Source organism: Epinephelus moara, chromosome 1 (genome assembly GCF_006386435.1).
Source record: "Epinephelus moara isolate mb chromosome 1, YSFRI_EMoa_1.0, whole genome shotgun sequence".
Taxonomy (NCBI): domain Eukaryota; kingdom Metazoa; phylum Chordata; class Actinopteri; order Perciformes; family Serranidae; genus Epinephelus; species Epinephelus moara.
The window spans coordinates 29,339,910-29,366,895 of NC_065506.1; the positions used below are offsets into that span (position 1 = coordinate 29,339,910).

At 42.0% G+C, this 26,986-nt stretch overlaps 1 protein-coding gene across 3 annotated transcripts in view; it reads left to right on the forward strand.

Annotated features, from left to right (window-relative positions):
* apba2b (amyloid beta (A4) precursor protein-binding, family A, member 2b) overlaps nucleotides 1-26,986 on the forward strand; it is a 96,010-nt gene that overhangs the window by 65,937 nt on the left and 3,087 nt on the right. For 2 of the 3 annotated variants that reach the window (XM_050048069.1, XM_050048077.1), the window contains 9 exons: nucleotides 1,412-1,451; nucleotides 1,990-2,135; nucleotides 10,782-10,817; nucleotides 15,972-16,058; nucleotides 19,782-19,967; nucleotides 22,790-22,969; nucleotides 24,912-25,124; nucleotides 25,222-25,341; nucleotides 25,920-26,060. In XM_050048069.1, coding sequence (XP_049904026.1) covers nucleotides 1,412-1,451; nucleotides 1,990-2,135; nucleotides 10,782-10,817; nucleotides 15,972-16,058; nucleotides 19,782-19,967; nucleotides 22,790-22,969; nucleotides 24,912-25,124; nucleotides 25,222-25,341; nucleotides 25,920-26,060 — 1,149 coding nt within the window. The remainder of the gene's footprint in view (nucleotides 1-1,411; nucleotides 1,452-1,989; nucleotides 2,136-10,781; nucleotides 10,818-15,971; nucleotides 16,059-19,781; nucleotides 19,968-22,789; nucleotides 22,970-24,911; nucleotides 25,125-25,221; nucleotides 25,342-25,919; nucleotides 26,061-26,986) is intronic. The other variant, XM_050048085.1, reaches the window with a different exon arrangement.

Genomic DNA, 26,986 nt, shown 5'->3' on the forward strand with positions numbered 1-26,986 from the left:
TATCAGTCTGCAGCTCACTTAGCGTCCACAGAACGAGGCTGCAAGCAGACATTTTCAGAACACAGTAGAACAGGCTGCAGTGACAGTCTCTCTCGATGGGATATATAAAAATAGCAGGTTTGTGCATTTAGTCCTTCGAAGGCAAGCTCTGGGATTTAGTGTTGCCGTAGCCAACAAGAACGACGCTCCGCCATCTTTTCTCCAAGTGAAGATTAGATCCACTCATTACTTAAAGTGTATTTCATCCGAGAGAGACAATAAAAACTAAAGTAATGGTCAAAGTTGTCACATTGAAAATAAGGGTGTGCTGATGGAATCATGCCGTCAACTCATGCATTGAGTAACATAAGAAGTAAACATTCCACCTTAAAAGTTGCCGGTAGTCGGCCCAGTGAGTGAAGTCTACAGCTGCTGCAAGAGGCGGCAAAACATCCTTTCATTTTATAGTTACAGTTTACTAATGTATGTAAAACTCTCCATGGTATGAACAGTGGTTACAAAACTAGCCACAGCTCAGCCCTGAGCAGAGTGACCGTCCACCATAGACCAATCAACAGACTGTAGTGTTCACAGCTCCACCTTTTAGTACCAGATCTGTGTGATACGTACCCCAACAGAGGGGGGACCAAAAATGGGGATGGTACAAAATGGTTCCATTGGTACCATCCACAACTTTTCACAGTGGAAACAGAAAAAATGCTCACCGAAACAGGTGGAAACAGACCTAAAGATTCTCTTTTTTCCCTTGTTTTCTCAATGGCTTGTATCATATCTAACAAATTAGCACCCTATAAATAATGTTGCGTACTTAATGTAAAGTTACATAGGTTAGGTTTAGAGAGAGGAATGTGGTTGGTTGTCTTCAGGTTTGGGTAAACAAAGTGATGTAGGTTAGTACTTCAAAATAGTTGCACATGGCTCCAAACACTGGTCTCCTGGAGGAAAGTCCAACCTGCCTCTTTACATGGACTTTTGGTCTTTATACTACTTCCTCCTTTACTCCTGTCAGCGCATTTGTCACATGATCACATCCTTCATGATTACATGGGTTATATACAAAATGTGGTGAAGTACTTTTCCCAGGCACACATATTCAGAGTGCATGAAAACAACCAGATTTTCTATTTTGAAAATGTAATATTGAACTTACAGTGAGTCAGCAGGAGTCCCTATGCATCATGTCAAAAATTCCAGCAGGTGCTCTTTAAAAAGAATCATATAGGATTTGATGGACATGTTTGAATACAGTATTGGACGTAACTAATACCAGCAGATGTTCCCCTAGTGAAACACCTAACAGCATTCACCAACAGAATGAAACTTGAAGGGTTTGACTGGTTTATTTATTTCTTACGACACTGCAAAACAATTCACAGCCATTTATCTGCCATCTCCTGTTTTTGTCTTCCAGCCAACAAAGAAGGTTGCATCGTTCCCCAGCTTTGTCGATGGTAAGTTAATCTGTCTGCACACCTGTTTGGTGATGAAATCAAAATATTCTAATTGCATGGAACAATTCCAAGTATGACTTCGCCTTCAGTCTGTCATTTCACAGGCCTGATATAACTCTTCCAGCGCTCTTTCCCTGCCTCTGGGCAGATGCTCGGCCTAATAATGTGTGAGGGGCTTAGCTGCTTGTCTGCTCCTTCAGATCACGACAGTGCATTGTGTCCCTGAGTGGGTGTCTGAGAGTCCACATCTACATATCACAGACGCAGATTAATCTCAACCCAGCCTCCCACCAGCACTGCACCTCCATTAGCTCACAGCCAGTGGCCATCTCACTGCTGAATCCCACCCAGCCTGTTATCACCATATCTCCATCTCCAGAGCAACAGCGCTTGGCTCAATTTCTCCACACAGCACATTGACTGCAGTGATTACAATACTCTCTCCACCGCACCACCAGATCCTTTCAGTCTATCTGCACTCTGTCCTTCCCTGTGTCTCCTCGTTAATCACCGTCCTCTCTGCTTCTCCATGGCCCAGTCCCAGGACCCTGTGAACCCGAAGACCTGATTGATGGAATTATCTTTGCTGCTAACTATCTGGGCTCCACTCAGCTGCTGTCTGAGAGGAACCCGTCCAAGAACATACGCATGATGCAGGCCCAGGAAGCTGTCAGCAGGGTCAAGGTACTCAAAAACACACTGACAGACACATATACACACACAAACACACACATTTACTTCATTTTTTTTACCCCTAAAATATCCATATCCATACTTCTTCTCGTCAGCAGGCCCCATTGTTTCAATCATGCTGATTCCTCTGGAGGAGCTGCACAGATTTGAATGAGGATCTTCCACCCTTTCTTGACAAAAAGACCCTGAAACAAACCTCAGAAACTAAAAGGCAGGAACTTTCCATGGGAAACAAGAACCTTTTAACAAACTCAGGAACTTTACCTGCATGAACCAGGAGCTAAATTTAGTTTCAGGTGCAAAAGAGGGGGGTAGTGCTTCACAAAGGTTCAGGAACTGTTAGGGCGGAGTTTGCAGGGTTAAATGTTGCTGACTGGTCAAACAGAGATCTTACAGCTGCTTTAACTTGTGAACAGCAAAATAAGGAAAGTACTGTGGTGTGTCTCAAATCACGTACTTCCGTGAGTATACTTCTGTGTAGTATACTGTGTGCACTATGTACTCATTGGCGTAGTGCACAAATTTCATCAGGGTAGTGTTGTCTCAAACCAAACATGGCCGTTGTGCACTCACTGGAAATTACTACCACAAATTAGCTAGTTAGCAAACTAGCATTAGCATTTGCGTTATCATTACAGACTGCTAAATTAACCCAACAGACATACTGCTGGCTTACCTGACAACAGTATAGTGGTGCTTAGTGCAAAACTGAAAAGTGGTCCCTCCCCTTCCGCTACGTAGCCAAGATGCCGACCATTGAGGGCGAGAAGTGTCCATAGTTCCACACTCAACTTTTTGATCCTTTTGAGTGCACCATCCGGGTACTCATAGTGCACTGCATTTTTCGATACTTCTCAGTGTGAACGCACTTATGCACTCAAAATAGTGGGGTGGACATTTTGTTTATTAACAATTAAAGCAAAGTTGTTTGCTTTCCCACTTCTTCATAAAAAGAGTGAATGAGTCAAGACAGCAGCAACCAACCCAGAGAGGGAGAGACGTGGTCAAATAAATGAAAGAGAGGGAGCGGTGATGAGAAAACAAAGAGAGCAAACAATAAAAAAAAAAAAGCTAATTGTTTCATGGCGGTTACTTTTTTAAGTAGAAAAAAAACATGTAAACACAGTTTTCCGCATCCTCTTTGTTAATTTAATACACACGATTCGAATGCAGAAGCACAACAGGATGACCCTGTGTTGCTTTTTCCAAAATTGAAATGAAAATTACATTTCTAACAGCGCCGTAGATGTTTAATTTGTCACCGGTCTAAATTGCTTAATTTTCACTTCTTCAGATGAGATGGAAATGCAAAGAGGAAAGCACAAATGGGACTTTTAGTTCCTGTTCCTGCTACCAATTGCTCTGTCCAGTCCTGATTGAGTTTGAAGAACCAGTTTTTAATTTACAGTTGCACGACTTTGAGTCAAGTTAGGAAGTCAAGTACCTACTCTTACTTGATTTTTAACATCAATAAAAACCGATGTTAAATAGCTGACTCTTTCATTGGAGCAGAAACTAATTTATGAGTGTTGGTCCTACCTAGAAAGGTTCTTTGTTTCCTTGAGAAAAGTTCCTGCAAGTGAAAAATTTCCTATTTGACTGTCTGTCGGCCTCTAACGTATTCCATGCTCTTAGAGGTGAAGTTGAGATGTGTTTGTTCTCACCCCAGGAGACAGCATCCGATCAGAGCTGTTGGTTTGCCGCCCCGCTCTTAAAAAGCATTTTATATGACAGCAGTTCTCCCTCTTCTCCCTAAAAATGCCGGCGTAATGTTACAGTCATCTTGTTGTTGTTCAGGCTGCATTAGTAACACTGTCAAAATACACAGAAGCACCCTGCAGGAAATATGTCCGGCAGCTTTACACGGCTAATACTGCATGCTTAACAACATTTGTCATACAGTATCTGAATTCATTTCCTACATTACTGTACGAATGTGGAATGGAAAGTGGATCCACAAACATGTGAAACTCTGGTGTTTCAGCATATTGTTTAAATGTGTCATCATTTGTACTCAATAGTTATCATGAGTTATTTTTATTTTTCATGTCTGGTCCAGATTGCTGCTGATATTTACATGGACATCAGGGCTGTTTGCGTCTGGAGCAGAACATTATAGTCATATATTAGGCATGAGTGGTCTTTTAGGGCAGCTAAAGAACTTTGCCAGATTGGGCCGCAGGGCTCGTTGTTTGGCACAGCTGGCTGGATAATGGGACTGCTGGCATGTGAACCTAATATTTCCCTTGTTGCCACTTGCTCCCTGCTGTTCACTAATGTTGTTGTGAAGATGATATTTCAGTGCAGGTTGAAAGGAATGCAGTGGATGGTACCAGTGCAGCGTATTATTTTTCATTAGCTTAATTGTTTTGTTCATCGCTGTTAGTAACTTTACAAAAACAGCAAACTCATAGACGTTTCAGCATCTTGAGTGAACAAAGAACATTGTTTTGCGACGTGATGACATAATGCGGCACTGATGTCTTGGTGCACAGTTCCTGCCCAGACACTAGTCTGTTTTCTCTCTTTCTCATGTGAACACAGGCTTGGCTGTATTTCTAAATATTAAATGAGCTGCCCATGTAGTCGTCTACTTTGAGAAAGTTACAAGTTGTAATGAGTGTGTTTGTCCAGGGGGATGTGTCAGGAATAAACAGAGTAGAGAATAAGAGACAGAAACTCACTGTACTGTGTGGCTCCTGGAAATATAAGGTCACATTTCCTGATTGAGGTTCAAGGTGCATGATATCAGCAAATGTCAGAGTTGCATGAAAAGGTAAAGAGCAGCTGCCTACAGTGAACTCCAGTCTGTGCCAATGAATGCCCCTTTATCTCTATTTAAGCCACGTCTAACAGGCTCCTTATACTTGGTAACAGTAAGTAAATAAACCTGTAGTTTGGATCTTCCATTAGGCAAAGACTCACATTACCGAGGCTCTGTCCTAATAATTCAATAGTCCTAGCACACAGCTCCATCCTTTAATTCTACATGCCTCACTGTAGTGTAATTTGTTCCACCTCTACTTAGGATTGAGGGTTAGTGGTCCTTGTGCTGGCTCAAAAATGAGTCTTAATGTGTATCAAATTGTGGCTGAAGAGGGCCATAAATAGCTACTGATGCCTGCAAATATAATTATGCAAAAAGTGTCCGTGTAAAATCTGTTGTAATATGGTGTATCTTGGCTGTCTAGTTCAATGCAATACTAGAATTTTGGTACATGTAGCAGAACAGTACTTGTTTTATTCCATTATTCGAGGAATATAAACATGTTTTTCTGCATAATCACAGACGTCAGACTTTTCAAATATTAAAAGTTGTCGAGCACTTTTTAAAGTTATTAAATCATTAATTTAAATAAGTAAGTATCTGATTGAGGTTAGCAAAACTACAACTCAGACAAGGCATTCAGTGCCGACTGCCGGTCGATACTTGGTCCTGCAGACACTTTCCAATCCATACTAAAAATGTGTTGAGTTTTGATAGTTATCATTATCGTTCATCCTAAACCATGAATGTGGCACAGTCAAAAGTCTGTTATGATTTTTTTTCGAGCCACTACTGGTGACTTAAACAAGTGAAATTACATTTTGTCGTCAAAGATTCAACCCCGTATCCCTAAGGGAATACTTCACCCCCCAAATGATCAGTTGTATGTCAACTAGGCACCTCGTGTCACGTTGAATTCCAGAAGAAAACTATTTTGCTCGCATGCCTCCGCTGTGGCAAAAAAAAAGGCAAACGTTCTTGTTGGATTAGAGTAAAAGGGGACCGAGTTTATTAACAGCAGAGCTATGTCAAAACATCCTTTTACAAGCTCCGACAGTATAATCAGTAGTCTGATTTATCCAGCTGCATGGTCAGTATTTCCCAAATACATGCATTTTCAGTACAACTTGACTATTAAAAACACTTTTGCATAAACACTACTCGTCCGTGTGTGAGACTGTTAATGTCGAAGTGTTTTAAATAGGACGTTTTAAGTGAAAATGCATATGTTTGGGAAGTACTGAGCACACAAGTTTGTAAACGAACGTTTTAATATAGTTTCACTGTTGTCGAGCCCCAATTTTACTTTAATTCTTCAAGAATTTTCCCAGTTTTTGGATATGTTCTCAGTGGACACGAGAAAAAAAAACAAAGCTTTCTTCAAGGTAACACAGGATGACTGACGAACAAATGATCATTTGGGGGGAAGTACCATAAAACTTCAATTAAAAGCCTAGTCCCAATTAAACGCCCACATGTGTGGCTACACATTTTGGCAAAGGCCTGTCTCAGCTAGACGCCTGGTCTGGTTGCCAAGCAGTTTAATTTAATAGAGGTTCTTTGGATGTATAAAACCAGGTTGTTGGCTACCCACTTACTTAGATCGCACAAAGAGATATAAATGTTTAAACTTTTGAGAATATGGAGATGCTACACATCTTTAGCTCTGTTAGATGCTCCACAATTCAATCGTCTAGTTCATTTGACTGAAACCATGAGCACCAGAGAAGAACGTAAGTCATTCAGATTTACTGGCATGATGAAAAAACAGGGTAACGTCCTGCCTCTGAAGCTGTCATAAAGTCAGAATATCTATCCATTCCTTGATTACCCACTAAGTTATTCATATCCCTTTAGTCCGTAAGGGTCCACTGATGAAAAGAATCAAAAGGGTTTTTCATGAAAATCAATCCAGTTGTGAATATTGTTTTAACAGGATAGAGTGGTGTTGTGTTGGTATGTTATTCGAAGCCTAATATAAGCCTGTTGACTTCAGTGATTTGGGCAAATAATAGCCTGGGCTACTAATTAAAGTATTCCCTAATAAGTCCACTCTGAAGGGTCACAGCAGAATCAAAGGGCATTGTGGAGCATGGTGCAGGATCTGAAAGTGGTTTGGTCCACTTGGCTGGTTTCAATCTAAAAGCCCTCTTCACCACAGTGAGGATGTCTACTAGCATCATTTCACATCCACCCAATCTGTGTTCGGTTCTTCTCCCACTCACTCACTCACTCTCTCTGTCATGCACAGTTGCCTTCCCTGCAAAAAGTCTTGTCAGGATGAAACCATGGCAACAGTTAGCTGTCACCTTTTAGCGCTTTCCCCCGCTTGGAACGGGTCCATTGAACAAGAAGTCGTCCATTATCTCCTTGATTCGTCCCTCGTGGACAAATGAAAAGCTGTAGAGCAAACGACATTTAATCTTTGACATTGAGGCGGACACAGCCGGCTGCACACACAAACCCGACCACACATGCAGTAATGTGCAGCCCTGTTTGTATATTTGCTCCGGATCAACCGGAACAAGAGCACGTGTGGTATATACAAGCACAGGGACGCATGCAGAGCCTGTAGTGCTGAACTGAGCAACACAGAAGTATGCCAGGTAAATTGTAGCGAGCGAGGCTGTACAGGTTATTTATGCAGATCTTTTTGGCATGATGTTCACTCTGTTTGATGTAATATTTATGCAGCTTCACCACCCCCCCTCCACTCACTCTTTCCTGCTGTCTATCCCCTCCCTGCTCAGCTCCTCCTCAGCAGAGCAGTAGATGCTGCTGAAAGCCTCAGATGTCTGTGTTGCGTGAGAGCTGATCATGGAGGAGGAAACTTTACAAAACGAAAACCCAAAAAAGACTCTTCCCTTTGGGCTGTTTTCTCTGCTCTCTTTTTTTCTTCTTGTTACTAATACTGTCTTCGCAGTTACAGCTCTGCACAGTGACTCGGGCAAACATCCAGTCTCACACACTGAAATGTAATGAGGGTCAAGATAATTTCCTCTGGTCGCTGGCAGATGGAGAGCAGGCCAGTCTCTCAGCTTGAACCTCATACAGAAGGGTTGATTTTGAAAGATTACAAAGTGCTAAGAGTACTCCAAAAGATTATCAGTGTAAGTTCGGGCCCCCGCCAAGACCAGAATTTGTGATTAACTAATCAAACGCATTAGCTGTGTAAAACTGCCTCCATGTTGATCTAAGCTGTTTAATTCCAAACATAGTGACTCGACCTTGTCATGTTTTTTTTTTAATGTATGCAGCCCAGAGAACAAAACCCCAGTGCTCAGTTTAAATCCTTGCTCTGGGCTTCATCCCCTCCCCTGCCTGTGTGAGCGGTGATTGTTCTCCAGCATGTCTTTCCTGGTAATAGTGTTTAGACTGTGACATGAACATAGAAGGTGGTAGGAGCTGTGCCCATACACACAACCTGAATCATAGACTATTGTTGTCTTTGTTAGTGGTTTTAGTACAGGGAGCCTCACCATCTGTCTTTCTTTTAGTACATTTTCTGACCACAAAACTGACACTTGCAACAGTCAAGGAGCAGTATGTAGGACTACAGATTGGCACCGGCTGACACTTCTCCCATGTGCCAAACGTGAACTCCCAGTTAGGATTCCTTCAGTGTTCATTGTTCAGAAGGTTTTTCACTGGAAGCCAAATTATCCACAGAGGTCTCCTCCTCTCCGAAATAAAGGGACCAGGTGATAAAGCCTTTTCATGTTACAAATCAGTGTTCATGCGATGCTGTTCGGCAGGTCGCAGAGGGGCCATCAGCCCAGCACCTGCTTATGTGAGCTCACCTTTCTTTTCTCATAAGTCAATGTGTTTCTGATCCAGATGTTTAGGAGGTAGTAACTGAGAGCCGAATTATCAGCAGAGACTTCTTCTTCTCGATAACAAACGGACCCGGTGATTTAAACTGGTAAAAACACAGAAAAAAGCAGTTTACATTTAAAGTCAGTGTTTTTCTGACCTTGTTTGACTGTAGCCGCTACTACAAAGCATTCTCCCTCCAACTTTGTCACATATTGACGTTTTTTCGTGGACTTTCAACGTCCAGATACGACATGCAAGGTGTCCTGGGTGTGTTGGTTGGGTGCTGTAGCATTTTTCTGACCTCTCATTGTTCCGACCTCTCATTAGTCCGACGTCCCGTTGTTCCGATATGTGATTATACTAGGCTACTGTATTTGTGTACCATAGAGGATCAGCAACGCAACAAAAGTAGGCTACTGATCGAGATACAAGTGTCATAGAGAGGAGAGAGTGAAACACCATAACCTCCTGTTATTAACTCTGCGGTCGGGGTTGTGTGGGGAGCTCTCCGCGGTGCTGAACGGCTCCTGGCGGGCGTATTTCTGCCTTGATGGTGCGCCGCGACCGGCTCTGGGTCATCTGGGAAAGGCTTGAGGCGAAGCAGGCTCACAGCTTATGTGTTTGTCACTTTCTTTTTCATTTTAACCCACACCATGATCTTTTCCTAACCCTAACCAAGTGGTTTTTGTGCCTAAACCTAACCAGACCTTAACCACAGGGCATCATGATGATTTCGGAACAACGGGACTTCGGAACAATGGGTTTAATATGGTCGGAACAATGGGATGTCGGACCAATGGGCTGTCGGACCAATGGGCAGACCCCGTTGGGTGTTCACGTTCTGGGACGCCATGTCAAGATATGCCCGTTACATGCATTATGCACTTCCCTTTTCACTGGAAATTTACTGTTTACATACAGTCTCTTTCAAAATAAAGGCACTACATCAGTACAACACCACAAATTGCCGGTTTTTTTTTTCCTTCAACAACAAACGCACGTGGTTGGGTTTGGGAAAAAGGAACAGAGTTTGGCTTTATAGTCTTACGGACGTGAATGCTGCTATCCCAGGGGAAAGTCATTGTTTTGTCGGACCCATCCACCACCCCTCCTTCCCACCCTAGATGGACTTTCGCCACCTTAACTTTTGTTCTTGTCCCACAGGGGCTGATTTCCATTGCTAGTCCCCCCGCTAGATGGTGCAGGCAAAAGTTCTTAAAAAAGTAAATACATTAACCATGATATAGATGAAGCAAAGTTTCGTCAGTGTCTGATGCCGTAAGTCACCACCCAAGCGCCAGATTTCGATGACTTCGGAGTGAGACCAAATTGGCTGCTAAAATGCAAAAATGCGAATTGCCCTATCTAGAGCCAGTGTTTGGTTTGTCCGTTTTCGGCTGCAGTAGAAACATAGCTGTGCAACATTGTGGACTCCGTAGAAGAGGACCCACTCCCTCTGTAGATATAATTGGCTCAATTGAAGGTTACGAAAACACAGGTTCTTATTTTCAGGTGATTATACGCTAAGAAAACATACTTATTATATTATTATATTCCATTTCTGCCAATATATCCCTCTGTATCCTACACACTGAGCCTTTAACACTGATAACAATAATTAAACAACACCCAAAAAACCCCTCTAGACCCTCCTAATAGAGCTTTATATGGATGCCAAGATTGCAGGAACAATGTCAGTTCATATCTGCATGCTTTTGATTTGCTGTGTTTAAAGGAGAAAAAGCAATTATTACCCTCTGTAATTGCTGTTTTGATTTGTATCTGATAACCAACACGGCTGTGCGAACGCTATCTCCACAAACACATACATACACAATCACACACACACACTTTCTCTCTGTATTTCTCTCTCTGTATTTCTTCCTCTCTGTTTCTGAGAGCAGTGATAGCACACCTGCTGTTTGGTTTAGGGCTTTACTGTCTTACCTTCTTTTATTTACCTTCTTTATTTCCTCCTCCTCTTCCTCCTGTTTTTTGTGCTCCCGTATCCGCTGACCTTGTCTCGTCCCAACGCCTGCCTGCCTGCCTGCCAGAGGGTACAGAAGGCTGCCAAAATCAAGAAAAAGGCGGTGTGTAATAAACAGAGCAAAAGGAAGACCCTTTGGCCACTTTCCCTCCACTCTCACCTTTTGTTTTCTCATATCATTTGTGCCTGTCTGTTTGCGTGTCTCGTCCGCCATCTGTGTCTTTGTCACATTTGTCGTGCTCGTTAATTTGGTCTAACAAATCTTTGTCAGATTTTTCCAGAACTAAAGCCAGTGTGTTTTGATTTATGTGAGTGGCTATGCATTTTGGCAGTGAGCGTCTTTCATAAGCTTAAAGGTGTGTTGTGAGGCACACGACTGAGAACTGCTAAAAGCCAAATTTAACAACAGCAACCACTGTGACCACACAGTAACAGAAGACATGCCAGCAGGACACAATGGGAGAAGCTCCAGGCTGTATTTCTGCTCTGCTCTTGATACAGTGCCATTACTGTGGATTAACCTGTGCAGTACCCTGTGGGAAAGAGTTATAAGTATGCAATAACTCTAATTGTTTCATGAAATTATAAATTTATGTTTAAGAGTGTAATGACCATAGAAAAAGAATGTAGCCAAGAATGCAAAAAAGCTTAAACATAGACATCTTTTCCCATCAGAATGGCAAGTAACAGTTGATGTTTAGGGGCAGAACAATGCAAATATGCCTCCAGTATTAAACATGCGGAGGGAAATGTTGCCCAGAAGCACCAAAGCTCTTGATTACTGAATGTAGGAGTGAAGGAACAGTGTGTTCACAGCTGGTTAATCAATGGAACAGACTGTATTAGGCAGGTTTGTAAACTTTTATACATTCTAACACTTCCCATGAAGATATAAAAAGGGTAATCGTAAATGCAGAATGTTGTACATTAATACATATACATTATAACTTAAATTTACAAATAGAAGTTAGAAGTTTTTATTATCTAAAACAGTGGTTCCCAACCTTTTTCTTGAGGGACCCACATTTTTACCATTGTAGACTTTGGTGCCCCCCCGTACCTGTTACACACTCCCGTATCCTTGTGATACACGTAGTAATTTATTTATTTATTTTTCAATAGATAAATAAGCTTTTAATATAACCCTTAAATTTATATGTTTTTCACACATTAAAATTATTACACCCCTTAAAATCAAGAGGGCTTTGCGACCCCCCGTGGCTCTTTGGTGCCCCCCTAAGGGAGCAACCCAATGATGAAAATTTCATCAAACACACAGACAAAAATTAAATGTACTAAGAGCTTCAGGAAGAAAAACTGACACATGCAACTTTATTTTAAAAATTAAAGTAGTGGGACCCCAGAAATAAACACATGAAGCGATATATAATCAGATCAGTCATTGGTTGGATGGTACTCTATGGGCATAAAAAAATGGAGTACATATTTTAAAACTGTCATATGATATAAAAGATGATCTTTATTTATATAGCGCTTTTCAAAACAGAGTTACAAAGTGTTTAACATGCCATTAATCAAAACAGACAAGACATGAAAACAACAACTGACAAAAACACTTTTGTGTTTAAAATCTGTTCTAAAACATACTGGGAGCCGATGTAAAGAGGCTAAACCTGGACTGATGTGATCATGTCTCTTGGTTCTGGTTAAAAGCCTGAAAGCTGAATTCTGAACAGTCTGGAGTCGATTAATAGATTTTTGATTCAGGCAAGAAAAGAGGCCGTTGCAGTGATCCAAGCATCAAGAGATGAAGGCATGTAAATTTGTCTCTCTGTGTCTTTAAAAGTTAAAATGGATCGGAATTTTCAAATATTTCTAAGATGATAAAAACATGATTTCACAAGCTTTGTGACACGCTGCTCAAAATTTAAATTACTGTCAAACCAGACTCCAGATTTCTTGCAACAGGTTTGATATTATCCAATAGGGGACCAGCCAAAGACACGTTGTTGAGTAGCGTGCTGTGGCCCGGTGACAACAGTCTCTGTTTTGTCTGAATTAAGCTGAAGAAAAGTTTTTGACGTCCAGCTTTTAACATCAGTACGGTAGTCATTGAGTGAACACATCATTCCAGGGTCTGTGGATCTCACAGGCAGGCGTTTTAAGAATTCTCAGCTCCAGTTGTGTCTGTCGTAGACCTGATTCCTGCTTTTTCACTCCCTAACCAAGTGCAGCAGTAATCCTCTGGTACTTTGAGTAATAGAAGTGCTGTTAATAACATTTAAAGTCAAATCAACGTTCTTTTGTTAAACTGAAGAAGCTTTGGAGGATTTGGTGTTTTAATGATGGAGGATTTTTAGACAGTAGAAATGTCTAACAACCATTTCCACTAATACCCCAGTGACAAAAATGATAAGAGAAATTGAAATATTTTGTCTAGCTTAGGTATTTTAACATGCTGAATAACCTTTCACCTCAGAGTTCAGGACACAAACCTCTAATTTAGTGGAGAGAACAGTGAGAATCATCTCCTCACCCAGTGCAGAGTTCGTGTCACCGGCTGCAGCTCTAATTAGTGCATGCAAATACTTCTCTCACATTTAGTTCTTACACTGCTGTCACCCTCAAGTAAGTTAAATTATGTATTTGGGAGATTGTGATTCAGTGCATGCCTAATTTTTGTGTGTTTAACACAGTTTTCACCAGCGAGAGCAGAAAAATAACTCGCTGCAATTTACATTTTAAACTTTGGCCAACCTGAGATAGAGCAGAGAGGAGGATCAACAACCTCAGCTATGAGCATGCATTTAAGGCTCAGCGTTATGAAAAACTAAGAAGCACTTAACAGTTCAGCACTATTTAAAGAGATGGTTATAGAGCGCTGCAGGGATGATGTTTTTCTGTAGGCCCTGGTGCCCTCTACAGAAAAGCCAGTGGGAGTTTTCCATTGGATTTTGGATTACTGCAGAAAATAAGCTCTGTGGCAAACAAACGTTAATGATTCTTACATGTTTTCTTCAACAAGGCAATCTTCACAAATGAAAACCACTCTACACAATATCAGCCCAATTATAGCCTGACGCATTGTCTGCTCGGATCATGAACAGTAATGAGTGTTGTATGCGATAAACCGTTGTTTCATCTTGTGTAGTGTGTCATAGTAGACGACAACCGACGCCACATCTGGGATGCCTCACGACGTCCTGACAAAGTCTAGCATGTTTGATTTTCTTTTTGTTGCTCACGACTTCTCCCATCACAGCTGTCACTTTGACCAATGGGAACACAGAGGAACATAGAGCGATCTGCTGCCGTACACAACTGTCTATCAATAACACCCCAGCCCTTTTGATGTATCCTCTAGGGATGTTACCACGACAGAATATAAAAGGAAAAACAATGACGTCAAACAGCAGAGACACATTATCAACCTGGTGAGTTCTGCCATTAGCATCAAGCTTGCAAAGAATGTTACTTCTTTATAATGGAGACGGATATAAAGTAATAAAATTAAAAAACAGTGGCGGGGCTTTTACTTACCACAACTGCAGAGGCTACCAGCTTGAAACAGACTACATTAGAAATAGGCTATTATTTATTATTCCCTCTGTAACTGTCTATTTTTACTTTTAATCCACTCCCGTTTGCCTTGATAAAGTTAATGGATCGTGCCGTCATTTCAAACGCAACACTTCCTGTATTTGTTTCAAATTAAAAGCCCCTTATAATTTTGGTTGCGAGAATCCCTTCATTTTCTAAAAAGGCTTTTATTGTGAAACATTTGCAGGAACTTATTGTGGAGGATTCAGTGACTTGTATGTTTGCGTACAGTACTTCAAATGTAGCTCCTGCCATCTGCTGGCACTTTCATTGTTACTACAATAACATTTCAGCTGGCACAGGAACAGACACAGTGACTCAAATAATAGTAATAATAATAAAAATAGGACAAGAATAATTCAGTGACATCACACACATCGTAAAAGACAATCAGGGATGATTGGTGTGGACCGCTGTGTAGTGTGTCATGTCTGCCGGCCAAGTCATGGCACGATTTTATGACTCCACAGTGGCCTAATCTCACGTAGTGACTATGTTCAGCATGATGACAGTCTGTGGTGTAATTAGCCACTTGTTAGCATCCGCCTTTTTTAAGACACATAAAAGCTAGTATTATATGTCATTGAAACAAACATGGAAGTGTCTTAAGCTTGTTTTAACCACAGATCTTATTTCAAGCATTTAAACATAAAATCCCACTGACCTTGAGTAGAGGGAACCAGAAGTGCCAAAATGCAAACTCACTTCCAGGTTTTCGGACTCATTCCCGCCTCTCTTTATTAACGGGATGCTTTACATTTATGGTCCCATTTTGTTTTTGGTTTTATATTCTGTTTTATTTCTTTTATTTTTTTGCATAATGACATCACAGTTTAGCTGTAATCGTACACTTTGGTGGTAAACATCAGGTTTTAGTATGAGAACTGCATCCTTCTAGACTTCTTATCTTGCACTGCACCAGTCATACAGGCAGAGGTCATCATAAAAGGCTGATTCTCATTTCTCCTTCAACAATAGCCTCCGTGGACATGTTGGATTTTTAATCAGAAGTATGGCTGCAATTATAAATGTTCACCAAATGAAAATAGACGGGAAAGAAGTTACACCCAAAAAGGAATTATATCCTTTAATCTTTAATCTTTGGGTAGTTTCCGTGCACTAAAAATGAAAGTGCTAATGAATGTTACAAGCCACAGTCTCCGTGCGTGAAATATTTAATCACAGCTATATGTTTCTGATAAATATTTTCGCCTTATTGCACAAGGCAGTTTTAATTAAGAGAAATCAAATATAATTTTGCTGGTCTGCAGTACACCGTGATTAGAGTCAAATGTGCGCAGGCTTGTTCTGTGCCGAAGCTGCATTGCTCTCACAGGCAAAACAGCCAGCTGGTAAGGGTTTAGTGTTAAGCTGTTTCTAGTTTCCCTGCCAGCTTGCCGTCGCCGTGCCAGGACAGTTGATGTAAACTAACACCACTGCCAAAAGCTTTCTTTTTCTGCTTTTTCCACCTCACCTTTAGACTCAACAACCTGCCCATCTAACAAGCATTCTCCTAGCTGGATCCTAAACTATACATGCATGCATTGTGGATATCTAAACTTATACTTTCCCAGCATTTAACACACATGCCAGGCAGTTGTACATTACTGTTAACCATTACCAGTCAAGTTTGGTACAAAGATCTACATTTGAGCTGACCAACTCTTTTGTTTGTTTGGGTTTATTTTTGCTGCAGAGTGCAGACGGAGATGCTCAAACCCTCACCGAGGTCGATCTGTTCATCTCCACCCAGAGGATCAAAGTCCTCAACGCGGACTCACAGGTGAGTACCAGCCAGCACACATGCGTGTCTCTGCCCAAAATGTTCTGTATCACCTGTGGGAGTAAAAAGCTGTTTAATCTGACAGCAGCTCGGCCGCACACTGAGCCAGGCCACACATCAGGGGAGAGCTGTCGTGTCATAGCTGGCGTAACCGGCGGCTTAACTGTCGACATAAACTGCTTCTTATGAAACCCCGCAACCGATTGCTATTTGTTTAATCTCATGATGTCACAATTCTTTGACTGAGGATAAGAATAGACTCGGCAAAGCCAAAAAAAATGCTGCATGAACATCTGTGCATGGAGGGTGACTTAGAGAGCATGTACTGTGCAAGCTGTTTGACTGCAGCACACTCTGCCCTCCTTGTTTCTAGCACAAGAGCGCCATGACCACTCCTGCATTCAATTAGTCATTTGTCAAAAGTCTGTCAAAGTTACAAAATGAACTACGTTTCCCGAATTGTTCAGACAGACAGTCAGAAAGTTAAAAATCCAGACTGAAGTTTGACTTTCTGAGTCTTTATAAATGAAAAATCAAATTTTTTCTGTCAGATTTTTTTGCCTCCACTCTTGCGGAGGCTTTGTCAAAAGTTTTCTTGGCTTTTAGCTTCACAACGAGCCGCTGTGTGAAGCAGCAGTGCAAGTCTTCACAGGAGGAGGAGTCTTTGATAGAAGTAGAAATGCTTCAGAGAGCTTTGCAATACTTGGGATCACGAGTAGAGCTTTGCGCTCGCTGTTAAATGTATATGTGATAGATGATTCATTTGCAGTATTTCAGTCTGAGCTGCTGTCTGGCCGTCTGAGTTTCTGTGTGTGTGTGTGTGTGTGTGTGTGGGGTGCGTGTGTGTGGGCAGCCGCCTGGCAGAAACCAACGTGCTGCAATGCAGTTTATATCTTCCTCCCTTTTCCATCTGGTTGCCACTGATCCTGGCACTCTTGAGAGAGAGATTCTGAGTAAAAAAGCCTGTTCTGCAATTAAAAATGCTCGATGCAGCTTGCATGGGTTTTCTGACATTGATTCATAATAAGAACAACTCCGAAGGTGGGCTGGAACAACAACAATAATTAGGCTACTGTAATAAAAACCACCAGACACAGTTAATGAAGTGAACTAGCCTGAAATGAAAGTTAGCGTTTTATCATAAAACATAAACAAATGTCCCACAGAGTCCCCTTCAGAGTCCAAATCATCTCTAAACAGCCGTTCCATCTATTTACATATATATATTTTTTACAGTTTAAGATAGCAGGGACAGCGCACATTAATAAACACTTATGTAAATGTGCCTGTGTTTGACCGTAGTCCCTCGGCAGGTGTAATGACAGCTACACAAGACACATGAGCTACATTACAGGAACAGCATACTGTACATATACCAGAGCACATTTAATTTCACGGCTGCATTCAGAGACAGCGTTTCATTATCTACATCATGACACGAGACAATTATTTGGCCGAATGAACAAACATGATTACATGATTCAAATCGCTTAGTTTTCATCAACACAAACACTCTGCTATCCAGATTGGGGTTTTTTGGAGCACCTGTTCGTTATTGTCAGATGAACATGTACTCAAAGATCTAATTCATCGGGGTGTATTGGGCCGTAATCAGATCATACAGTAGTGTTGAATTCACTGAAAAGAAGGTCTGTTGGTTTTCTATGAACAGAACTTTTATCTCACGCTCTGCCCTGAAAGGATCACGCAGCTTTGACAAAGAAAGGAATCCAATCTGCTGCACACCAGTGCTTTAATTTTCAGACATTAGTGATCAGAGGAAATGGGATAATTAAAAGTAACAGCTGGAAAATATTTCTCAAAGCTATGGTAGTATCATTCAGTTGAAGGCATTGGAAAATATAAAGGGCTGGATAGAAACCAGAGAATCTGCAAACTCTGTGATGACAATCATATTGTATTTTATTTAAAGGTAAGAATGTAAGCTGAATAAATTTTACTGCCCATATAGTAGTTCATAGTTAAGTTGTTTACTTTTTGTAGTTTAGTGGTTTACTTTACTGAGCCTCTCTAGCATGAAAACAGAAGATATACTTTATTAATTCCGAGGGGGAAATTCAATTTTTCACTCTGTTGTGATATACACAGGCCCCAAGCACGCCAACATGCACAAACATGACCTATATATGCATTAGACGGAGAGATGTCAGAGCTAGGGGGCTGCCAATATCACGGGCAGTTGGGGGTTTGGTGCCTTCGAGGTGAACTGGCACTTCTCCAGCTACCAGTCCACACTCCATATTTGGTCTGGACAGGGACTTGAACCGACCCTCTGGTTCCCAACCCGAGTCCCTATGGACTGAGCTACCGCCGCCCCCAGGGAACCACATTTTCACAATTTAAAAAAATGAAACGTAAAAACAATTATTTCCATTGCATTGCTGTTGCAGTGAAGTCGATATTTACGGTCATAAACCCAGCCATCTTCATCAACTGGAAATCAGTGAATAAAGACCAGCATTGATGACATCATCAGCTTTTCAGGAGTTGGTCCAGAGAGACTGAGCCATTAAATCTCTCTGTGTCATATATTTTTTGTTTCAAGTATCAGGTCTTATAGCTGTGAATCAAAAATGTTTTCATATATAAAATGATTATAGAAGCTCTCTATGACATTCAAAGCTCGACTATGATCCAGAGTCTGGACTTGTCTACACACAGTTCTCAACATGGAGGAGGCTGAGTCTGTGGCTAACAGCTAACAGTGCTAACAACGGCAACAGTGCTGACAGAGCTAACAGTGTCAACCTGGGGCAACAATGCAGGCCAGCCAGTGTGTTGTGATGGCTTTATCACCCGGCCAACATTTGCCTGTGGGGCCCTTGTGGGCAGTAGAGGAGCTGAAAAATGGGCCCTATATGGGATTGTGCATGGGTTCCATGATAGCCCCATGCTAGTGATGTTACGCTCGAGCCAGTCTGCTCAACACAGTGTTGATCTTTTGAAGTGGAAGAGTTTCGATCCCTGCTTTGACACGCCCACAGTCACGTGAGTACTGAGAGCGAGGCCTCGTTACAGGCAGTCCTGGGGCTTTTTCAGGTCTTCCACTTAGATGCAGTTCTGACATACAGCCAGCAGATGTCACTCTTCTGACTGTATGAAATGCTTTGAAGCAGTGTGTCATTCTTGAAGCAGTTGTGTCAAAGTGGTTCACTGCTTAACGAAGCTTCGATTTCACCATCACTACCCCATGCCAATTGCCCACATGGGTGGTTTTACCTAAGTGGGTCCCTCATGGGTTATGCTCGGGCTACCTGGGTACCAAGTGGGAATGGGCCCAAAATGGATTTATCTTATCTGGCGCCCACATGGGTGAAAACCACCCATGTGGTCAATCAGCATGGGGCCATTATGGAACCTGTGGACAATCCCATATAGGGCCCATTATTCAGCTCATTTACTACCCTTGTGGGCCCCACAAGAAATGTTGGCTTGGAGGTAGTCGCCATATGAGTGCAGTGCAGAGCGTCGGCGACTAGCTAGCCAGTGGGACAGTGGGCTTCCACAGCAAAAAACAGAGGAGCTCAGATTGAAGCATTAAAGTCTCGCCACTATGTTCTAACAAAGCAAACAGTTTGCTGCTACATTAATGCTCTGAATGTCGTATAAAGCTCCTGTACATTTAAAATGTGAATTAGCATACAGTAGGCACTTCCATACATACTGTCTTGATGTATATGATTGTTGTTGTTGTATCTACAGGAAACGATGATGGACAACGCTCTCCGCACCATATCCTACATTGCCGATATTGGGAACATCGTGGTCTTGATGGCGAGACGCCGGATGCCACGCACAGCCTCCCAGGACTGTATTGAAACTACTCCCGGGGCACCAGAGGCAAAGAAGCAGTACAAGATGATATGCCATGTCTTTGAGTCGGAAGATGTAAGTGCTTAACGTATTTTCAAATCATAAACCTGCTGTTAATGTGTTAATGAGAGAAAGTGAGAGCTCTACATCACTCTGGCTGCGAGCAGGTGAGAGGTCACACAGATGACGGATGCTAAAGGAAATCACACGGTTATTGTTCTGTCATTATGTAAGGAGACTCATTTGGAAGATGAACCCTCCAACATCTAAAGATAGGAAAGAGATGACACTTGTTATTGCTTTGTAAGTGTTACTGAATTGTTGGATATTATTTCTGCGTCCCAGTTATCACAGATATGATTTGTTTTTATTGTCTTTTCCTCTGTTTGGCTCCAAGACATCATTTTATTTCTTCATACGCTCATTTGTCGCAAATGTTGCCACCAATATGATATATAGAAATTCTAAAAAAAAAAAAAAAAAAAAAGAGAGAGAGAAAAAAGTAGTTTGAACTTTAACACCTCGGACATTAAATAATGTAAATTGGCTGGGCATTTTTATTTTATTTATTTTTTTTTTACCACACAGAGCTGCTGCTTGTCTTGTTGAAGCAGATTCAGCAAGACTTGGCAACGTGAACAATGTTACACAGAGGAGCCAGCAAACTGAGTGTCTGTGCCAGTCAGTATAAAGGCTGGACTCCAATCTGTCCCCTCTTCGTCTAATTTTTGCTGCCAGGTTTTAAAGGCCGGCCAGAGTTATAATAGAACCATTCAGCCGCTCATCCATCAACTTATAAACTGCTTCTGTTATTGTAGCTCCGCTGGCTGCGTGCAGTGTTTGCCTATTTTTGACTTTTTTATTGTTCTGCAAAACTAATTCACAGTGTATTGATTTTGAGTGTTTGGGGCTGTTAATGTCTGCAAATTCTGCAAGAGATTTACATGCACGTATGGAATTCAATTAAAGGGGAAAATAGGGAGAATATAACTTGTGAAATGACGTACACCCTCTTCTCTCTTGATCTGTCTTATCTCTCACAGCCAAGATAAGTTTTATTTGTTACTTCTACACAGTTTGCTGTGTAAACTTTTGACTTACTTGGCAGCAAATATCTTTGAGTGAAGATGGTGGGCGCTTTAAAGCAGCGGTTCCCAATTATTTTTGCACTCTAACAGATAAGCTCAGATCCCCTTTAAAGGTCCAGTGTGCAGGATTAAGGGGGATGTGCTGGCAGAAATGGAATATGATATAATAAGTATATTTCCTTTAGTGTAAAATCGCCTGAAAATAACTATCATTGCGTTTTCGTTACCTTGGAATGAGCCGCTTATACGTGCATAGGGAGTGGGTCCTCATCCATGGAGATAGCCATATTGCATCGCCATATTTCTCCAGTAGCCCAGATTGGACAAATCAAACACTGGCTCTAGATAGGGCCATTTACGTTTTCGTCATTTTCGCCATGGTAGCTTGCAGCCCCTCTGCAATGAGAGCATCAGAAAAACAGCCTTTTTTTTTTTTTTTTTACCGTGAAACTCCTTTACTCAGTTTCCCTGGAAATTGGAGTTCTCGTGAGAGCACATTTTGAATTTGCTCAGCGAGTCACTCTGGCAATCAGTAATGATGCTCATTACCCATGCCCTTGTAGCTGAGCTGCACCAATCACATCGGTGTATCTGATATAGGCGGGCCAGAGGCGAGCTAAACAAATGACGACAGCGCTGCGACAACGAAGTCCGGAATCAGTCAGTAAACATTGCAAGATGGCTACGGATGAACACCAGTTGTTTGAAACGGCTTTGGCCGCTACAATGAACGAGTTAGACTTGGCTTTTTCTCTAAAAGAGGAACAGAAGACGGCGCTTCCTTTGCAAGAAGGACGTTTTTGCTGTTTTGCCGACCGGATACGGCAAGAGTCTAATCTACCAGTTAGCTCGGCTGGTAGCTAAGCTCTGGATACGTCACCCCGTGTATTGTTCTGATTGGTCGTAGTGTTATCCAATTGCATGCAGTGATATTTTCAAATGCATGCTTGGTGCCACCCCTCGAGTTGGGCCATTTTCATTACTCATAGCCAGACCCTAAATCTTTCTAGATTTGGGTCTGGATTTCCAGGCTATTACTCAGTGTGTTTACTGGTGTAAATCACCGGGTCCATTTGTTTTGGAGAGGAAGAGACCTCTTGCAGGTAATTCAGCTCCTGCTTAAAATCTCCTGAATGTCTGGATTGGAAATTATCAGAGTAAAAAGGTGAGCATAGATTAGCAGGTGGTAGAAAAGAGGCCTGTGTCTGTTATACCAAACAGCGTCGAAGAAACACTAATGTGTAACGTTAAACTGCTTTAATAACTGCTTTTACTGGTTTTATTATCTGGTCTGTTTATTTTGGAAAGGAAGACTCCTTTGCAGATAATTCAGCTCCTGGTAAAAACCTACTGAACAATGAACATTGAAGGAATTCTAACTGAGTAAAACCCAGACATTAGATAACAATAGCACTGATTTTTAATCTTTCTGTGTGTGTATTTTTTCCTTTAAGCACATATGTGGATCAACTTTGTTTTTACCGAATCACAGTTTCTTTAAGTTTTTTTTGTCTTCAGTAACCTTCACTCCTTCTCACTGAAACTAGTGCAGTAAAGTGCACCTGTGTTTCTTCTTCTCTGTTCTCCTCTCTCAATCAGAACAAATACCTCATGACAGTGAAAATCAATTGATATTATGCCTTAACATATTCTTGGCAGCCTCAGTGCAGCTATTGTTTGATGCCACCGGATGCCCGTTCCTCCCACTGTATTGTTATTTATATACAACTCAGTGAAGATAAGCTTGGATCTAACAAAACAAGACCACAAACACGTTTCGGTCATGATTCCTGCATTTTCTGTCCGCAGGCCCAGCTTATCGCTCAGTCCATCGGCCAGGCGTTCAGCGTAGCTTACCAGGAGTTCCTGAGAGCCAATGGCATTAACCCTGAGGACCTGAGCCAGAAGGAGTACAGTGACATCATCAACACCCAGGAGATGTACAATGATGACCTCATTCACTTCTCCAACTCTGAAAACTGCAAAGAGGTTGGTTTGAATTAAGCGTGCAGCGCAATCATAGATTTTTTTCTGCAGATGTTTGTTGGTTTGTGTTGATGCAGGAAAAAACAAGAGCATAAACAGTGTGAGACTTTACATGTGTGCTGCAGGGCCATTAGAGAAACACACAAGTATACGATAGCTGTTCTAATTAGACAGATTAAGAGGCAGATGGTACAGTAAAATCTACTCAGAGCATGTCAACTCTAGCTTTTTTTTGCTTCAGCATTTCCTCTTTAGCTAACACTGTGCCCTGAAAGCATTACTGGAGGCTTTGGGGAATTAGAAACAGTGAAACAGTTTCTGCTGTATGAGCAGAGAGGCTGCACGGGCACCACCACCACGCAGCTGCTATGTTAGAGGCACATGACTCATTTTTAGTGATGGGGGACACTGGGCTATCTTTAAACACTAACCCTTCATAACCAACTGTGTTGAGAATAAAATTGCTTCTCAAGGCTTCATGTGTACAATAGTCACATCTGCTGGTTCAGAGAATCTTAGCAGGAAAACGTTTTCTACATCAGGACAGTGGGCCTCATTCACCAACCAGTTCTTAGATAAAAACAGAATCGACACACACTCATGAGTACTCTTAAGCCCCGTTTCCACCGAACACTTTCAGTATGGTACCCTTGAACCCAGAAGTAACCCTTCAGAAATGGCGCCAAGACCCTAGCGTTTCCACTGTTGTCACTCACTGCTCCGTCCAGCACTCACTGTATTTCCTCATAACTGGTGACACAGATGGAAGTCTGCACCTCGTTTATCGTCCACAGAACGAGGCTGCACGCAGACATTTTCAGAATGAAATAAAACGGGCTGCAGTGAGAGCCTCTCTCCATGGGACGTTTAAAAATAGCGGGTTTGTGCTTTTAGTCCCTCTTAGGCAAGCGCAGGGGTTTAGTGTTGCCGTAGCCCACAAGAACGACGCTCTGCAACGCATTTTTTTTTCTCAGAGTGTGGATTAAAATATACGGCATTCACATAACCAGGTCAGGTCCAGATTAATAAAAGTGTATGTTGTATCGTATGTCGTACAAGTAAACGTTCCACCTTAAAAGTTGCCAGCAGACGGCCCAGTGAATTAAATTATTTTTTCTCTGTCTTTAGCTGCTGCAAAAGGCAGCAAATCATTTTATTTTGTAGTGACAGTTTACTAATAAAACTCTCCACGGTGTGAACAGTGGTTACATGAGCCTCAAAACCAGCCACAACTCAGCCCTGAGCAGAGCAGCTCCACATTTTAGTAGCAGATCTGTGTGCTAGGTACCCCAGCAGAGGGGGACCAAAAATGGGGACGGTACGGGATGGTTCCATTGGTACCATCCACAACTTTTTACAGTGGAAATGTGAGCGTCTCATACCTTTGTATGGGGAGTTGCAGGATGTTAACCTATGTTAACTGGGATTAATTTGCACCCGCTGTCAACTTACGATGATAATTATGATAAAAACACAGGTGTCGTGAATCTGATGTAGACTTTTCTTAGGAATTTTCTAAAGAACAAATACAACCAAACGCAACCGTGCATATAAAAATGACAGGTTTACAGTCTCACCTTGCTGCATACATCATGATATTTCTCGGCCCTACCCTCTGAGCTCCAGGGCTGCCGTTATATACCACAGATTTCATTTCTCTCATGGGACTGAAAAGTGAGTTTTCTACCAAGTATCAAAAAATAATGATAGAGAATTCCCTACATTCTCCAGCAATTTGTAGCTGAAGCACGTGTTTCTCTGATCAACTACAGCAAATTGTTGAGGGGAGGAAGATTTTCAGTCTGTCTTTGCACAGTTATAAGTTCGAATCAATCATCAGTCATATTGTTTTAATCATGGTCAGTTTCTCTGCATTATAAAACATAAAAATGACCAACAAACTGTGTCATTTTCGCTCACCATCTTCCTCCTTCCTCCTCCACAGCTGCAGCTGGAGAAGAGTAAAGGGGAGATCCTGGGTGTGGTGATAGTGGAGTCCGGCTGGGGCTCCATTCTGCCCACAGTTATCTTAGCCAACATGATGAACGGCGGGCCAGCGGCTCGTTCTGGCAAGCTCAGCATCGGAGACCAGATCATGTCCATCAACAACACCAGCCTAGTGGGGCTGCCACTCGCCACATGTCAGGGAATCATTAAGGTACAGAGCCAAATGATAATGAAACATTGTTCTAAGCCACATGATTTCCATGACACTGGATGGGATTTTAATGTCTGTGTGTTTCTGTGTGTTAAAGGGCTTGAAGAACCAGGTTCAGGTGAAAATGAACATTGTCAGTTGCCCTCCTGTTACCACCGTCCTCATTAAGAGACCAGATCTAAAGTATCAGCTGGGTTTCAGTGTCCAGAACGGCATCGTAAGTATCAGTCTGGAGTCTTTCTGTCAACGAGGACTGTGTTGAATGCTTACTTTGATATTCTTAATATTAACAAAAGATAACATTTTAAAACATAACTTAAATGCACTGCTTTGCTTTGTTTTCCTCGTGGGTGAATTGTTGACTTTGATGTTTACTGCGGTGTATTTTGTACCTGCGCTGTACAGCATGTAAATGTTTCCCCCTCCTGTCTCAGTTTAGATTAATCTGCTCATTATTTTATTTTCTCTGTGTCGGACACTGAAGAAAACTCTGTGTCAGTTGCAGCGTTGTGATAAATTGCTATTTGGCCTTGAACAGTATTTACACACCAAGTGCAATCCCTGCTAAAAAAAAATCCCATTATCTTTAGCAAGGATGTAATGTGCAGTTTATCAGTGTATCATCGTCCTTTAAATGTAAACTCTCTCTCCTAACCTCACAGCCACAATTCCAGATGCCATCACTGTATCACTGCAGATACTTTGCTCTTCCAGCCACATTCATTTTGCACATTACTCTGTATTTTTCCAAAAGGCCTATATGATGAGGGTTTTTCCTTGTGTGTCTTTTGTCAGATATGCAGTCTGATGCGAGGAGGCATCGCTGAGCGAGGTGGGGTCCGCGTGGGTCACAGGATCATAGAGATCAATGGGCAGAGCGTGGTGGCCACAGCACATGAGAAGATCGTCCAGGCCCTCTCGAACTCTGTTGGCGAGGTTAAACTGATGCACACAGACACACTCACACACACACACACACACACACACACACACACACTCACACTAACACATATGTACACATTTGCAAAAATGTAGCACATATCAATGATTGTCTACTTAAGGCCCTGAAACAGCAAACTGACATCAAAGAACAAGTAGCGATGAAGACCGATTGTTGCGTCGCCTCACGTTACCTGTGTCCCAGTCAAAAAGTTGCACCTGAACACACCACATAGACTACAGCTAATGCCCTTCTAGCAGGTACGTTATGCGCCTGCCTGAAAGGAAATAACTCTCCACACCAGCAGGTGGCAGTAGTCTATTCGTCTGTATTTGAAACTGGAAGACCGACAGAGCAGATTCATGATGCTAGTTAGCCAGTTAGCACATTAACCTTTTCTGGTTAATGGCTCAAAAAACAATCTTACCTAATATATCTCACGGCTTCTTGACTGTAGCCGTTTGTTTGCTTTCCTCACTTCTGTTTCTCGTCTCGTTCACTGAGATGAATTGCCAATCAGAGTGATTACATTCACCGACGGGATCCGACATTTCAGACGCTGATTCAACATGCTGAATCAGCCAGGGGGAAAAAAAGCCATTTCAGACGCTGATTCAACATGCTGAATCAGCCAGGGGGAAAAAAAGCCAACAAGGGCCGATTAGTGCCAACAGTGTGAGACACACTGCCAAAACCAGGGCCTCAGACACTCACCGACAGCCCAACATTGACCAACAGCCGACTATCGCCCCTGTTGAAAACGGTTGTTTACAGTCTTGTGTGGCTGTAGAGACACTTTATAGAGTAAAGGCTGCTGAGTTTGAAAGATGTTGGCATTTACCAGGCAATGAAAGTCAAACGGAAGATACAGCTCAGTGGCGTTATAGGAATTGTAGGATCCACCATGTTAAGACCTGAAAAT